An 18,336-nucleotide genomic window follows, 5' to 3' on the forward strand; every position below is an offset into this window, starting at 1 on the left:
TAGAGATATAAATATGTAAACATATTATACATAAACACATATGCATTTAGTTATACATAGGCATCTCGAGTGTATTTAATAAATATATCGCGTTCAATCCTTGACACACGGGCTGCCGTAGAACGCAAAAAGGACACTAGTGCGCATGCTCATAACTCTATGGGGGTACAAAATCAAACCAATAATTCTACTTCCGGCAGGTTTCCGGGTGCTTCAAAACGCCACTGAGCACATTCATTGAAATGATAGCTGGGGGCGGGGCAATCCGCCCTCTAGTTATATTATACCTCTATGGGCCTGTTGGGAAAAGTGTCATCCGACCATCCGCTTTGAACGTGGCCAGAAATCTAAAGCGATACATTGTGGCGGTGGTGTTACACTACACTATACTTGGACATTTCTGAGAGGTGTGTATTTTTAAGGTTGCTCCTTCACTATAAGTGTCAGTGGTAGAGCCAGACTGATATATCAGCCATTATATGGCTTTTTGGACAACATTGCTATCTGCAATTATGCAGCTGATTTAAACCGATTTTAACCACCTGGCATCATGTCATTATAGGAGACCATCAAAAGTAAAAGATAATAATAATAATAAAAAACTCACAGTGCATCGCGGTGTGATACATAGTTATTTTATTTAAATGTTTTACTTGTGTTGTAAAATGTTTATGTTAAATGTTTTAAAACGATCAAATCTGAGTTGTCCAAATTGATACATTTTGCATCTTCTGACAAATTTGATATGTATGTGAAATCGAGAATGGCATCAGACACAGAATGTGGCATCAGTTGGGCTCTAGTCATAGCAGAGCAAAACGTTGGCATAGCAACAGCAAATACACACACACACACACACACACACACACACACACACACACACACACACACACACACACACACACACACACACACACACACACACACACACACACACACACACACACACACACATAACTGCATAAAAGCACATGCAAGCACAGTTGCACACTCAAGCTGGTTGACATGCATGCACAAGCACTCCAGCACGCCGGTAAACATGCACATGCATTGCATATGGTCAAAAAGTAAGTGCATGCTCTCTATCCACCTTCCGACCCTCATGCAACGTATGGCACACGATGACTGATGATATCCTAATCCCACTGAGACAGCATGATAGGGCTATGAGATTACAGGCACCAGTCTGCCATCAGCCAAGTGCACATAGGTCCAGAAGGGCCAGCCTTGTTGTCTCCAGCAGCCTGTGGTCTCTCTCTCTCTGTCTTAATTGGCTTGGGAAGTGGTTGAGCTGCCATCTGGCTAAATCCCCACCAGCACATCCCCATACATAATGGACCCAGGTCATTTTTTGTGAATGTTTTTTAATCAGAAAACAAATGTACTGTATATATTTTACATTTGCAGATGTATCTTGTAATACATACTGTAATAATAATAACAACATTTTTGATTCATTCAGTTATGACTAGATAATCATCCTTTGAAAATATACTCTAACTGCAAAAGGTAGTCATGAACTGAAAACAAAGAGGTTCAGGCTCATGTGAGAAGTCTTTCCTTACAAACTTTCGGTTCTGTTTTGCCTCCATGTCAAGGAGACAAAGAAATGACAGATCTAAAGATAAAATGATAAAATCACATCTATCTTCTTTGCAATAAACAGTGTTGTTTTTTTGTGCAGTACATCATGCGTGAAGAACACCTTGCCTAGTTTAGCAGCATGACTGACAGGGGCGTTGTCAGTTCAGTTTCACACATGAACCCTGTGTCATCCACTAAGCACTACCCTGAGGGAGTCAACCCTGTGATCAACACACTGTTGATCACCGCCTCTATCTTCACTGTATACACTGCTGTGGTTTCATATGTTTAGCACATCTCTTTGTTAACCTCGTCCTGAAGTGTGTGTGTGTGTGTGTGTGTGTGTGTGTGTGTGTGTGTGTGTGTGTGTGTGTGTGTGCGTGTGCGTGTGCGTGTGCGTGTGCGTGCGTGCGTGCGTGCGTGCGTGCGTGCGTGCGTGCGTGCGTGCGTGCGTGCGTGCGTGCGTGCGTGCGTGCGTGCGTGCGTGCGTGCGTGCGTGCGTGCGTGCGTGCGTGAGTGAATTGTCACCTAAGTTTATTCTTCAGTATAATCTCTGCTTTGTGTTAACCAGTGGTGTAAAGTAAGCAAGTACATGTGAGGTATTTTTCACTTTCATGGAGTACATTCAAATTTCCAACTCTGCTCCACTATATCTCAAAGACAAATATTGTACTTTTACTCCACTATAATTATATAGTTACTAGTTACTTTGTAGATTTGGATTATCATTACAAAACCACTTCAGACCTATATTTTGGCAATTTGAAAATAGACGATCTACAATTGTAGATCTGTTATTTTCAAAGGATTTTTGTACATTGTATACATTTGAAAACTTGTGAAATGGGACCTTCTGCTTAATGAGTACTTTTACTTTTTGTACTTTAAGTATATTTTGGTGCCAATACTTTTATACTTTTACTCAAGTAAAATTTGAATACCGAACTTGTACTTGTAACAGACAAGTACTTCTTCCATCACTGGGGTTAGCATTCACTAACTGGAAATATAAGCCTAGTTCCAATGTTGTTAAGCAAACAATGCAGACTCAACTGAACTGTTCTTGGCTTGTATCAATTAACATGCCTTTAGCTCAGCCTGCCCTAGGGCAAGAAAAAAGTTTTGGGTCTTTGAGCTGACACATTGCCAAAACGACTATAACATGTGACCGAACACATCCACTAAATTGCTTAGATTGACCAGTTTTAGGAACTACAGTTTATCACGGTATGTTTTTTTAATCTTCCGGATTTTCACTTTTTCTCAGCAGAAAAAAATCATTACGTTAATACATTAGACATTACCCAACAAAGTAATGATAGTGGATTAGTTGTTTTTTAGCATATTATCATTTTCTGGTTAATTTATTTTTATTTTATTTTAACCTGACTTGATTTTTATTATGTTTAATACAAATGTTCATATTTACATGACAATTTTTTGTTCTGTGAATGACATAAATACAAGTATTTGAAGATTCTGAATATGTGTTTAACTCATTTCTGATTACACATTATTAAGCAGATAGGCAGCTGCACCTATTTTCTGCACTGCTTCACATATCAAGAATTTCAATCATTCTGTTTTTCACCCATGAAGTTTTTATATTCATGTATTTCTTGAGTGTGGTTTTAAGATAAACATGGCTATGACTAATGTGAACAAAGGCCCTTGTTTTGTTTATTTATGCCCCATGCAGGGAAACACATGGTGTGGATATGTCTCAGATATATCTGCCTGGAGCACAGAGAACACAATACTCTAACTGTGTTCTGTGGGCCAGATAGGCCCTATGGTGATGTTCTGCTGATGTTCTCTGTTTGTGCTCATGTTCTGTCCTTTGGCCTCTTTACGATGTGACGTGACAAGACATCACATAGAGAGGTCATAACAAGGCTGTACATAGTTCACGAATGCGTTCATTTTTAATTAACAACTTATGCCCTTATTTCCCTATATACTTCATTGTACAACAAATAGTGAAAATAGTCAATTCTTGCCTTGAAATTTAGATATTACTTATATAGGTAGTGACCCCCAAAAAATGTTTACAGTAGGTTTAGGTTAGACTTGAGGATTAGGGGCATTTTGAGAGTCTGCCAGTCATACTGAAGCAATCAGGATTTGTATCAGGCTCAGATGATGATCGAGTGCTACTAAGGGTGAAGTGGGGGCTAGATCTGGACCGATATATCGACCAAAAGTTCAGTCACGATTTCTAACCGCGTTCAACCTTTTCGTCCATATTTTGGACATGTCATGATATAGGCAACATTTTCCAAAAGACTTCAAAAACTTTCAAAAACAGCAGATCTACAAGCTCACAATGTGTGGTGTTGTGATGCAGATGAGATTAAACAGATCTTAAGTTGTTAAATAAAGTTCAGTGATGTGTTTTTTATCTATCAAAAGGTTATTTGTGTTTATTTTTAATTTATGTATTTGCTTAAACATTTAGAAATATTTAAGCTTTAATCAAATCTATGTTTTTCTAATTTATTACACAATTTTGCACCTTTTCAGTTGGACTGACAGCAATGGCAGCTGTGACAGCGACTTCTGACGGAATGCTCACGCAGGGCCAATCTAATCATCAAACCTGGCATAGAAAGGTTCAATGATGGCGAGTGGAGAATCCATCCAAAAAGTGCCGTTGCTGTGCCAAACTTCTGTTGCTTCTGCCAAAGTGTGCTGATGGTAATGCATTACTGATCCAATACCCAGTCAGCCAGGGCAGAGATTTGGATTCCTATTCATAGCTACAGATAATCAATACTGGGTCATGGGGTGCCTTTTATACAATGCCCTCCATAAAGCTGATCTAAATACTGTGATTGGGGCCTGTGTATCAACCAGACATCTCTGTAGCAGGTCACAGTGGCCCAATGGAAAATTCAAAGTTCATTATGTTGGTGTGATCAATATTGTTGCTGTGTCTGGAATCCCTGCTCAATAGATATGATACAGCATCCCACACTGAAACAGTCAGGGCTGGGGGGGATGGGGAGGAAATCTCTCTGCATTTGATATCCCCTCTCTGGCCATTTATTTTTATGGCCATTGCCGGTGAGTATATGTTTTATCCGTGCTTCTGGTCAGACAGAATTAAATACATGAATTCAATTTTGGGAAATGTACTGTCTGATATATTCGATGTCTATGTTTGATAATACACATTAACCCTGGATGTCAGGACATCAAATAGATATTGGACCCAAAAGCAGGCACAGGAGGCAAGTGCAAGTTTAGCTGTCTTTATTGAACACTGGCTGGGGGGTAAAGGCAACCGGGGGGCAAAGGAACAGGGCTGAGACGTAGTCAAAAAGGGCTGCGTGGGTCAGAGTTCGGGGGGGAGAGGGGCAGTCCGCATGGCGTCTGTGGGTCCTGTCCTGGTCCAAAACACTGGTGATATGTCCAAACAGGCTGAAGTACAAAGGGGTTAGTTAGGCAAAGACAAGTTAAATCCAGACACAGGCAGGGGTCAAATAACAGGCAAAATAACAGGATAAATGCTCAAGTTGTAGCTTGCTATACTAGAGTCAAACAGGTCTGATTAGCAGGTAGAGAATCGTGGCATGAATGAGGCGATAAATACTGTGGCTACTCAGTATAAACAGGCACAGGTGTGGAAGTGGGCACAGGTGTGAGTGGGCACAAGTTCCTGTGGGGGTGGGCGTGACAATGGAGTCCCTATTTTGGGCAGATTTATTTTCATTCGATCACATACAGCTCACAACCCAGTTGTGACTTAAGTGGTTAAGAAAATCCCTCCCACCCCTCTGTTTTTTGTTTTGTTTTGACGAAACGTAGCCTGGAAACAGTGTTTTGTTATTATTGCCACATAATCCATTTGTGTCCCACAGCACCTTTAGGGTAAACTGCTGGCCTGTGCCAGAGGAGGAGAAATAGAAGTAGAACTTAATAAGGAATTAGATAATTGCTACTTGCAAGCTTCTGATAAAACCCCTGAGGTAGACGTACTGTTTGATGATACAAACGCCATAATTACGCTTCAAAGACTTTTTAAAGCCTTTCATTTTGAAGTCAATTCTGCCTTACAGTGAAGAATGAGAGAAAAGTGAGAGTATAGTTAGTGGATGAGATGCAACACAGGTCAAAGACAAACTGGGAGCCATGGCATTGGGGGAAGGTCTAAATACGCTAAGTGGCACCTCTATGAATTGTTACCCTGTGCAGTCTGTAACTGTGTGTCTGTCTGTGAACAAAAAAAAATAGAATGGATGCACAGATGTTCCTGAAACTAGGTGGGAATGATCATTGGGCTGCAACAAAGAGATCATTCACTTTTTGGATGAAAGGGTCAAAGGTCAAGGTCACGATAAAGGTCAAAACTACATAATTGATCATATGTCATTAACAGCGAGAAGCAGAAAGATTAGGTTTGATGTGTTGATTCATTGTGGAACATTTTATTAAGTGATCCTTTGTATACTGTGCCATCAATTGATGTCATTATGTACAAATTCTGTCTGTGTGGCTATAGGCCAATTCACTTTTGGACCGCAAAGGTCTAAAGGCTGCAACATGCTCCAACAAGAACAAAATGAAGTCATATGAAGTTCGGCAGTGCCTTTCAGAACTTTGCTCGGTAGTTCTTAATGCACCTTCAAGATTTTCTGGCTAGCAGAACACCTCCCTAGCAGAACATCATGTGTGATTGGTCAGACCCTCGATGCGCTCGTGATATTGTACCATGGCATGGACTGTTTTGAAGAAAGGTTGGCTAGGCATAATCCCTCTGTGAGCGACTACAAACACAACCCAATGGCAGGGGTTAGTTAATTAATTAATGTGCTGTGTCCCTGATCTTCTCTTGTTTACTTGTATTATTTTAACAATAGCTTTTACTCATTGCCAAGATAATGGTTTGCCATTTATGTCATTAAATATGTTGTGAATGAATCCTTATTTAACTGGAACCATGTTTTTAGTTTATACTTACCATGGGTAAAACAGCTCGTTGACAATAGAGATGCATTAAGGAAGTGATTGGAAATTATCGTCTTGTTTTCAGTTATCCTAATCATTTATGTAACTCTGGATTTCTGAATGTTCCAGAAACTTATACCATCTCATCCCAACTAAAATGTGCATTTTACCTGAACTCTTGTGTTCAGGTGTATCCATCTTAATGGATACATTCAAACCCTTGTGTTTTGGGGTTTTAATGGATACATCGGAAGCTCTGTGTTCTTGTTCTTGTTTAATGGATACCTTACCGTTGGGGCACCCATCATCAAACAGAACTATCCAGCTACAATCCTTACAAAATAATATCAAGTCACTATCCCTCATCAAAGGCTTTTTATTACAAGGTGAACAGCTTCAGATGTATGCTAAATTGCACCCTATGTGTCGTATCTTCAGCTCAGTGTGGCAGCCTCTGTATTTCAGGCTGCATATTTATACACCTTAATACAGTCTGTTGGAAGGAGATATCAGGGCTGGTGCCTCTAAATGGCCTGTCAGAAGATGAACCCACAACTGCCCATACAGGACATAGACACGCACGCTCACACAAACACACATACTGTAGATGTGTGTGTTTGCGCACTCTCACACAAACACGTGTCTCCTCTGAGGGAACTCAAACGAGGTGCAGGACATAGCATCTGTTTCCTGTCGGTGATGAAAAAATACACTTACCGTAACTTGATCCAAGTGCACCACTGTGATTTTCTCATATTTGGACAGATTATTATGTTGGGAAAAGCAGTCTACTGTAATTGGATAAGCCTAGTGAAAAGGCAGCACAAGATTGTCACTTTACTCGTTACTTTCCGCTCCGGGAAAATGAAAACGCAGCCTTGACAAGGCATCATTTTCTAGGCATTAGCGTACCCCACAAATCCCCCACTAATACCCCGAAATGGTCTGATGAGTATCTCATTGGAACAGTGAAAAACACGATGGACAGCCACCCATTATTTCAATTCTGTCGCCTAGACAGTTTGTCTGTCTTTCTGAGGGCTGCCCCATGATTTTCCTTCTCTCCCCTGTTATTATTCCATTTCCTCCCTGTGTAACGGAAGGACCGAAATAACCATGCTGAAATCTACGGCTCTCTGGGGGCAGAGGCTTTGTGTCCGAGACGATGGGAGAACAACGGTGGAGCTGGTGGCTGAGTGGAGCCCTGAGAGCCGACCTCTCTGGTTTCAAGGCCTCCCAGGGAACCAGCCACACACACACACACACACACACACACACACACACACACACACACACACACACACACACACACACGGCTCATTATAGGGGTGGCCATTATGGAGACAAGAACGAGATACACCGTGTGAGAGGCTCTCAATGTCCATGATTCACAAGGGGGTGGGGGGTAAAGCATGCATCTTCTTCAACCACAGGAGTCTTACCAGAAGAGATTAAATCTGAGACTGAGGCAATGTGATGAAGGATGTGGTACAGAGTAAAAAATAAAACTCTGTTAATTTAAAGCTGCAATTCCTAACTTTTATGTCCTGACCCGGGACTCAAACCCCGGTCCCCCGCACGAGCGCCAAAACGTCGACTGCTGAGATAATAGGATATACAGTAGGAAGGATAAGACATAGGGACCTATCTTGTGCGCCTCTTTACCCCTTATCTCTAAACTTTTTTGCCATTTTCTATATAGCCAATCTCCAAGCTCACAACGTGTCGATGAAGTTTAGGGATAAGGGGTAAGGCGGCACACAAGATAGGGCCCATAGTGCGCTTTTGAGTTTCACAGAATACCACTTGTCAACCACTAGTGCAGTGGTTCTCAACATGCTTTTTTGGGTGGGGGGGGTCCTCAGATGACAGTGAAGTGACAATTTAAGACCTTATTAATACCTAAAAAAAAGAAAAGAAAAGAAAAAGACCGTTATTGCATCAAACGTAATCAACAAACAATACTATGAAAACTGGTCAAACATTGGCCAAATTGTCAAATAATATAAGAAAGAGGCAAAAATTGTTAAAATAGCCAATCTACAAGCTCACAACGCCTCACGTTACGAGGCGTTGGGAGCTGCTATTTTCACAATATTTATCTGTGGAACTGAGTCAAACTAAATGTAATGCCTCAACTCCTACATTCCAAGTGCTATCCAGGGTGGGGGGTCCCCAGTTCAAATATGATTATTTGGGGGGGGTCGCGACCTGAAAAGGTTGAGAGCCACTGCACCAGTGGTTCTATACAGTACACGATCACGGGATAGCTTATATACGCTGTAAAAAACATTCAGGGCATATTTGCCAGCAATAGCCTATATATGGAGATCCCCATAGATGGAGACGATATACCTGCAACGTCGTCATAGAGACCTAAACGTGCCATATGTACGGAGTCTGACATCAGCGAACCCTTCCCAGAAACTCCATGTATAGACATAACCATCACGTCCAGGACTGACGTCATGGTCCCATATTTGAGCATAACTAACATAGGCAGCTCCATATATAGAGACGTCTGACACTATCTGACATCACCATAGTGATGTCAGGACCGCATTCCAGCATTATAAGAGGGGCTCAACACCCCTCGGTAGTTCAGTTCCAGCAGCTACTCTGAGAGAGATTCATCACTAACAGGACGAGAAGCATCAAAGAGAATCCAGTTGGTTAGCACAGCCTAAAGCATATTCTCGAAGTGGCCTATGATCTGGTTAACGAGTCAGTCGATGATGGTTTCTATATACGCTATACGGTATATTTATCAATAGTAGAGCAGGGAGACCAATTCCAATCATCGCAGTTGTTTTAGTTATATTGTATTTAACATACTCTCAGTGGTGGAAAAAGTACTCAAATGTTTTACTTAAGTAAAAGTATCAATACTGCAATGTAGAAGTACTCTGTTACAAGTAAAAGTCCAGAATTCAAAATTGACTTGAGTAAAAGTACAAAAGTATTGGTATCAAACTGTACTTAAAGTGCCATAAGTAAAAGTACTAAAATGTTTGAAAATATCAGACCTACAAGCTCACAATGCGTCGCGATGCGACGCGTTGTGAGCTTGTAGATCTGCTATTTTCAAATAGCCTAGGTATAAAATAAGGCTGAAGTGGTTACTGTAGGTTTTATAATATAATAATTTATATCTGAAAAGTAACTAGTAACTAAAGTTTTCAAATAATTGTAGTGGAGTAAAAGCACAATATTTGCCTCTGAGATGTAGTGGAATAGAAGTAAAAGTACCGAAAATTGGAAATAGTTCAGGAAAGTAAAAGTACCTTAAAATTGTACTTAAGTACAGTACTTGAGTAAATGTACTTAGTTACTTTACACCACTGCATACTCTATCATACAGATTAGTTAAAATAAATTTTTTTCCTTCACTGAAAAAAGTTGTGGATTGCAAAATGGACCAAAGGGTCCTCTTTCAGAAAGCCAGTTTTAGGTTGCACGAGTCAACGTCCAAACTGTCAGAACTCGAAAATTGCTGATAAGTTATTCAATGGAATGGTTCATAGATGGGAGGTTTTAACGGATACATTGTATTTTCAATAATTAATTTTGACATGTCTGTTCTCATCCAATTCAACCAGAATAGCGAAGCAGGCCTTTTAGAGGACACCTCTCATCATGAAACATTTCATCAAACCTGCTGTGGCCTGTGACTCGATAACTGTCCCAAAACTCAAACGTTGACGGGACTGCACACACACACACACACACACACACACAGTACACACATAGACACAGATACACACTGTTCACTTAGGTGTATACTTGCGTTCTGACTCACTTTCACACACACACACAATCTCTGGAGGACAGCTGTCAGATTCAGACTAATGAGATGCGACTGACGCTAGAAAACATTTTTTTCTCTCACATGCTCCGTCAATCACAGTTACATATCGGCACCCATCATCTACTCACCCACACATGCATGGACACTCTGTGTCCACAAGTCACGGACACACACACACACACACACACACACACACACACACACACACACACACACGCTCCCTCACAGTTCTAACACATGCAGACAGATCCATTAACACACATGCTAGTGGGACCCTGAGACTGTGTCCGTCACCTGCAGTCTCCTATTTGAACCACAGGGACAGACACATAAATTCCAAGCAACGTTTTTTAAGATATTTTGGGGCTTTATTGATTGTGCAGTGAGGAGAGAGACGGGGAGTGACACGCAACAAAGCTCGTGGAGATCGGGATTCGAACTTACGTTATGCTATCAGGTTGCATTAGAGCCTATGTGGTATGCGCCTGGACTGCTAGGCCAGCTTACTGAGTATTAAGTTAACTCAGTTTTAACTCTTCAGTTATCACCATGCACTATTTTAACGCCTTACCTCAATTTAGACCTCGTCGTACGATAGTGTCGCACAGCAAAAATAGCCGACCTACAATCTCACAACGCGTCGCATTGCGTTGCGATGTTGTGAGCTTGTAAATCTTCTATTTTCACATATTTCTTTCACCTTTAATGACATGTGTTAATGGTTTTGTTCACAGTTCCTCAGAAAGGTTGGTCCTTGACACACAATTGGGTGATGAAGTGTCCTGTTCCTGTGCATTCTGCTGTGAATGTGACATACTGCTATGTGCAGTTGATTACAGGGGTATGATGCTGTATGTACAGTAATAGAGATGTGGGGTTTACCAAACAGTGGTTATTGTAATTGAGGAGTGCATTGATGCACTTAACATTTAGCCTGGTCTTAAAAAAAAGTCAAGTTTCAGCATCCTCAAAAGCATCCCCCACCTCCTGTACTACTAGAGCTGAGGTGGCGTCTATTACTCCAAGTGTCTATTTACAGTCCCCGGGCATGCTGGGACATGTCTCATGTTCCTGCCTCTGTTCCTAGAGGTCTTATCATCAGCTCTGATTGAGCTGGTCTGTCTCTGTCATCCCCGGTGTGCTGTTGATGTAAGCAGATCCCTGCTCTAGTAATGGGCCCTGGGTGCTCCCAGCTCTCCTCATGCATTATTGAGAGACAGATTTCCTTGCACGGTTCAAAACAAACCTGTGTATTTTGGAGCTGGAGATGAACTGATGCTGCTGGGTCCACAAGGAGATAATTAGGGAAGTCTCTGGTGGCAGCTCACCCTGTTGCCCTAAATATTGAGATTCCTTCATGATTTCTTCAAATATATATATATTACATTGTTTATTTATGTATTTATGTGTTTATTTTTTATAACAGAACCACTCTTCTGGGTCACACAGGATTCTCCAGGGGAATTAACTGATTAATACTACTCCGCCTTAACAAAGCATTGCGGTTTATCATGAATCGCTGCAGCGAGTGACACTGTCCCTTGAGCATTGCATAAAATAAATCATTGTATATAATGCAAATTGATGCTATTGCTGCAGTTTTTATTTATTCATGAACACTTACATGATCGTTTTTCACATGGTGTGTGTTTCATTACCAGTGGGCGCTGAAACCTGTTAATTTAAAAGATACAGTGCATAGCTTTTGTCAGACAACAGCTACATTTTAATGGAAAGATTTTTTTTTCAAAGGGGGAAAGTAAAGATTAATTGGCTAAAGAGAAGTACATTTGCAAAACTCATAATTTAACCCATCCTATTTGGAGCAGTGGGCAGCTAAAGTGCTCAGAGAGCAGTTAAGAGTTCATCGTCCTGCTCAAGAACATTTCCATGTCCAGCCAGGAACCTTAAGATTCCAAGCTGACCGCTCTACCTCCTGAACATGTTTAACAGCTCTGACATACTGACACACATGATGATGATACATGTGACTAAAACACTCTCCTGACAATCCACTGTGCAAACACCAGCGGTTTGTTCAAGGAGAAAACCAACATGATGTATGACAATCAAAGGGCTCCTTCTTACTTGATCTTATCAATGATTTCCACTTTCTGTGCCCAACTTCAATGGACAGATGTTGAGCAAGCATTCAAGGTGTCAACAAACCCTTTATCCAAACAATCACACAATTAGGATTGTCACATGCAGGATATTTCCAGGTACCCTACGAGTCGGAAAGGAAGGTGTGACGTGAGAGATCTCAGATAGTGGTCAAGGGTATTGTTAGAAAATGTAGGTCAGGGAAAGAAATCCTATTTGTGGTGATGCAATGAGCAGCTTTGAATGCAGTTTCTCTATTATAGTGTAGTTAGAAGAGTAGATGGCCAATAATCGCACATCCTGTCTGTTTCCTAGGTGGTGCCGGGCATGCGGTGAATGCGAGGGTGGCTTCAGTGCAGCAGGCTGCAGCAGCTGTAGCTGCATGGGGATTGCACTGCATGAGGAAGGGAAACTATAGCAGCTTTGTGGGTTTCTGTTGCTATTTCCATTCTCATGTATAATTTCCATGTGGCAAGGCCGAAAACAGCTACCAAATCTCGTCTCAGTTAGTGTGTGTGTGTTTCCTGAGAACACATGAATTCATAATGAGCGGCAGTAGAGCTTTTTATAGTCCAACCGCAGGCTGGGCTACATTAACCTCCTGTCTCAGATTCCCATTATAAATCTTCAGTGAATATCTATATATTCAGTCTGGGTTTCCAATAGCCTCAACATGGCAAATGTGATTCTCATGGCTGTAACAGTGACCATCCAGGTAAAAAATCCTCATCCACCCTTCTCCTCTGGGCAGCTGCAAGCTCACTTTTCTCTTCCCTTATGTCTTATTCAGGCACTGTTTGCGTACAGTGTCAGTGTGGTGATACTGTATAGTATTACAGTGAATGGCTTTTGTACTCTTAGAGAAGTGGGCTGGGTGCTACAACTGCAACAGTTGTTCAGTAAGGCTGTGGTTAAAATGTGGAACTTCTGCAATGGACCAATGGTTCCATCTAACATGCTATCATGTAACGTCTAGTCCTGAGGGAGAGCATCAGTGCATGCCTTGGCAGTGGAGCATGCTGGGATGCAGACCAAGGGAAACCATTGCTTGAATCGCAGCCCCTAGACAGGAATACTAATGGCTACATCAATACGGCAACTCCCAGACATCCATATAGGAGACAGTGGAGGAACTCCTTTGGGGTTTCACATGAATAATGACATCGCACATACACCGCAATGGGCCGCCCAGGAGGAGCAAATGCTGCTACTGTGCTCTGTGTGTTTGGGATATTAATAACTATCCAAGCCTATATGACAGCCAGGGAGCCATGTGCTATTGGTGGCATTTGTGGGGGCCTGTTGCTATGTGGGTTTGTACTGAGGATGACGGTGAAGTGAACTGTCTGAGACAGGCCTTCCACACACAGAGCAGCAGTAGAGGTGGCAGTGTGCTTGGGTATCAGTCACTGTGAGGGGACATGGCTTCTCTCACCAAAAGTCATAGATGCTGGTGTGACTCTGTCCTTCAAGACTGTGTGGTGGTGTGAATATCAAATAGTATGCCTAACAAGAAGGCATTGATTACAGGTGGAAATTTCTGCACCTTTACATGAGGGTTGGTTTTATCAGTAGTCTAAGTATTTGCTGCAGTGTTAACTGATTTAAATACAAGATACACTAAAAGGTTTGTAGTGATCCCTGTGGGGAAAATCTCTGTCCACACCCTATTGGGAGCGGTGTGCAAACCCAGGGAGCAATCAGGAGTTTCAGGGACACGTTGACATGAAACCTGGTGGAGTGGGATTCAAATCAGGCTCTTCCGGTTGCTCTACCTCAGACGGCTGCTCTACCTCCTGAGCCACTGCAACCCAATTGGCTAATACTTCTATCACTGTTTTTTGTTCAAGTTTTCCTTCGGCATATTAGTCAACCTTATGCCAGTTTAAGAAGTCAGTAGCTTGGCAAAAAATCTCTGCACTACCTGCTGCTTTGAACATTTAAAACCCAGTCACCCATTTCATCCTAATGATTATGCCGATACTGCTTGCGGTGAGATGATCCTGCTACATTATGTCATTGACTTTTCCAATGAATGAATGGAATCGACCTTTATTACTTCTGAACACACTGCTTCTACACACACTCCTAAAACGAATTATTGGGAAAGGGATTGAATCAAACATTTTAGAGTGGTACAGAATAGATTCTATATGTACCATTGTAAAATGTTTAAGCACTTATTAAAGTCACCAGTGCATCCACATTATGACTTACAATGCCCTAATGAAGCTTTGTAATAGTAACTTTTTTTTTGTATTGGTAGGTATCGAGGTGAATTCAAAACACTATGTAATTCATATGAACTATGATGACACTTTCATATAAGTTTGTTTTGTTTTTTATTGATAATTTTCTGAGGTTCACATAACCACATTTTTCTTCTTTAAAAAATAACACATTTTACACTTAATGCGTCTTACTTTGTACATATTCATACATTAAGATTGTTTTCTTTTGCACAGCAAAGATATGACATAATATGTTTATGACAACATACGAAGAGACGATATTATGTACATTGCAATCAACGTAATACTCGACTGAATTCCACAACAGTGCAAAAAATGAAATAAATGAACAGGCTGATACAAAAAACGTCCTGAACGGAGAGTGGAGGGTGTCTGTTTACACTTATGGAACGTGCTTTCAAAACGGAATGTTTGTTGGATCATTCGGGGGGAAAATAAAAGGCATTTCCATTATAGAAACAGGTTGGGTTAACAGGCTTGGGGCTGAAACAAATCCTCTTAAATAAAAGAGAAGGAATTAGTGTGCGTCCTCGTGCGCACTTGGACTTTGTGTGGGTTCAATCAATCATCTCTAATATGGGCATGCACTTATTTGTCCTTTTTACTGTGTGTGTGTGTGTGTGTGTGTGTGTGTGTGTGTGTGTGTGTGTGTGTGTGTGTGTGTGTGTGTGTGTGTGTGTGTGTGTGTGTGTGTGTGTGTGTGTGTGTGTGTGTGTTTTCCTCAATATATCATTCAATGACAGCTTGTCCCCGTGCTGCTTATTGTCCCCAGAACCTTTGAGGTCTTTTCTATATCCTTTCAAGTCTGCCAGGAGAGGAGACAAAACGTTTGACAACGTGCTGCTGCATGATAAACAAACAGGACAATGTTTCTTAAGTTGTTGTAAGAGACCTCATGGCTCAAAAAAAAAGAAAAGAAAAAGAAAACGTAGTCAGTGGTGCCTGAATTATTCAGGCAATTTCCTGCAACCTTCCTCCCTCTTCGAATCCGTTCGTAACAACAGTAACAGAGATGGGCTCCTGGTTGCTCTCTATGGAGGACTCGCTGCCCGTGCTCTCCCCAGACAGCAGCCTGGTGACTCTCAGGTCCGCTTTCAGTGTCTGCACGTCGTTTCCTATGCTCATTTCTCCGAGGTCGTTAATAATCTGCGACAACTCCTGCTTTCCATTGCTGACACAGTCATCGTCCGTGTCGAGAACGTCCTCACACTCAAAGTGCATCGCCTTCTCCTCCTCCAGCTCCCCGACCAGGTCCTCGGTGATAGAGCCCAGTTTGGGCGCGCTCCGGCTGCGCTCCACCGGGGGCTTGTAGTAACACTGTCCGTTGAGGAGCTTCCTGAGGGGGACCAGAGGGATGGTCTGCTCCCCGATGAGCTGCTGGTGCTGGTGCCTTGCATCGTCCCGTCTCTTTAGTCTCTTGAACTCGGCCAGAGCCGTGGCGGAGGTCTGGTACAGCAGCAGCGCCATGGCCTTCGCCTTCTCTGGCTTGGACACCAGCACAGCGTGGCACCGGAGCATCACTGCCTTGTGCTTCATTTCGTGCCTGTAAATAGGCATGTCACAGTTATTACATGATCGCTTAATCACAATTATTTGAGATAATTATTATTAATTATAATTATTCTTGCATAATAGTCAATCGTTTCCATGTTGAAAAATATTCATACATTTTCCATAAATAGCAGAAATAGACAGCTGATCAACTAGTAAGCTTGTAGATCAACTATTTCCGCTATTTTTTAATTTTTTGGAAGTATAAAATTATTAAATGTCAGTAATTTCTTTGTATATATAACACAATTAACCACTTAAACCCCAGCATCGGTAATGTGGGGAAAGCTTTCGCTGAGACAAGCTGATGCGCGTTGCGTCGCATTGTTGTGAGCTTGTTGATCAGCTATTTTCAGCGAAAGCTTTCCCCACAAATAACAGCACACAGAAAATACTCTAGTTTAGAGCCCTGAGGACCGGACTCCCGTTACACAAATGGGGTTTAAGTGTTTAATAGTCGCAATTATGTGCGTGACAACTAATCGTCAACTAAATTTGTAATGTAAACAGTCAGCTGCCCTACCTGTAAATCCAAGCAAAGATCTTAGGTAGCCGGGGGTCCGCCACGCAGTACGTTATCCGGTGCAGGAGGTACAGATGTCCCGGTCGTCGCGCCTTGTCGTCCACGTGCACCATCCTGATGCCCTGCGAGCTGACGGTCAGCTTCATCTTGGTGCCGTTCTTGCCCATCTCGCTCTTGCCCCAGATCTTGCTGACGGCCACGTCCGTGCAGCCTTCCCCCTTGGACTGGATGGTGGTGGCGTTGCCCAGGTACAGCACGGTGTACGTGGGGTCCTCGCCGGTGATCTTCACCTTTTTCCTCTTGGACTTGAACATGCTGCCGACGCGGTTCAGCGCGCTCTCCGGGCAGGACTTGGCGAAGGAGGTGAGCGCCGAGTAGTTGAGGCTCACCGCATAGCCCTTCTGTTTGGACTGCTTGTCTTCCTCGATCAGGTCGAACTTATTCTTCTTCCAAGGCAGCATTATCTACGGGTCGTCGTTTCCCGTCTTTTGATTGATCTGATTGGTTTTATTAGACAGAAATGCAAAACCGCACGAGTAGTACAGTCATACACTTGGTCTAAAAGGATAACACCCAAAAAAGTCCTTGTGGTATTGTTTCCATTGGGGTCCTATGTATTCAATTAATCAACATAACACCATCATTCAATATCATCACACCGTCCAAAGCAATGGAATCTACTAAAAACTACAAACTCAAGTGTCGTCGGTACTTTGATTGTCCTCTTGTCATGTAGTGGCAAAGATAGTCATGAGTCCATCCTCTAGAGTGGTGTTGTCCATCGTAACGTTATGATCCCGTCATCACAGCTCTGTGAAGTTGACTCTACTGGAACTACTGAGATGCTGCTTGGTGTTTATATTCTGGGACAAACCAACTCAGCGCGTCTGGGGGGGGAAGCAGGGCTAAACCAAAGCTGGTGTTTTGTTCGTTCGTTGACCGTTCAGTCACAGCGTTGCCATGTCCGCTTATTATAAGTGACTTTTGGGCTTGTTTTTCTCTGTAAAGTCGCTTGTAAATATTCATTTGGTAGTTGGGTTGCGTTTTTGTGGTCTTGTTTCTAAAGTTGTGTTGCTTATTTGAGCTTGTTTCCTAATGTTGTTTAAACCAGTGGTTCTCAAACATTTGCATGTCAAGGAAAGGACCCCTAAATTAATATGTATTTATGCCAGGGACCCCCACCCTCATACAAGATTTGTGTTGTTAAAACGTAAATAAAAATATTCCACATTTTTCACATTTTCTTCAAGAGTTTTTGAAAATGGCCGATCTACAAGCTCACAACATGTCGCATCATTGTGAGCTTACGTAGTTCGGCTATTTTCAATAAGCTTCTTTTGGGCTTGTTTTCATAGACCTGATTGCTTATTTCTCTCGTATAATCTGGCAACACTGTTCAGTCAGTGTGCTGTAGATGTAGTAGACTTGCCTGAAGTTGGACGATGACATGATTCTGGATGATTAAACACATGATATGTCAGAATTATTACTTATATAGATGTAACTATCCGTTCGAATCAATCAATCAACCTACCCCCCTACCCCCCCCCTATTTATTTGTCTTC

The 18,336-nt window shown here is 42.0% G+C and overlaps 1 protein-coding gene across 1 annotated transcript; it reads right to left on the reverse strand.

The window, feature by feature from the left end:
* Positions 1 to 15,306: 15,306 nt before the first annotated feature.
* fam43a (family with sequence similarity 43 member A) lies at positions 15,307 to 17,585 on the reverse strand. The gene is made up of 2 exons (XM_080430896.1): positions 16,772 to 17,585; positions 15,307 to 16,240 (listed from the first exon to the last, which is right to left on the reverse strand). Exons 1-2 carry the CDS (start codon positions 17,230 to 17,232, stop codon positions 15,649 to 15,651), a joined length of 1,053 nt encoding a protein of 350 aa, XP_080287022.1. The 5' UTR covers positions 17,233 to 17,585; the 3' UTR covers positions 15,307 to 15,648.
* Positions 17,586 to 18,336: the final 751 nt, after the last annotated feature.

Source organism: Gymnoscopelus braueri (genome assembly GCF_963280865.1).
Source record: "Gymnoscopelus braueri genome assembly, chromosome: 6".
NCBI lineage: Eukaryota > Metazoa > Chordata > Actinopteri > Myctophiformes > Myctophidae > Gymnoscopelus > Gymnoscopelus braueri.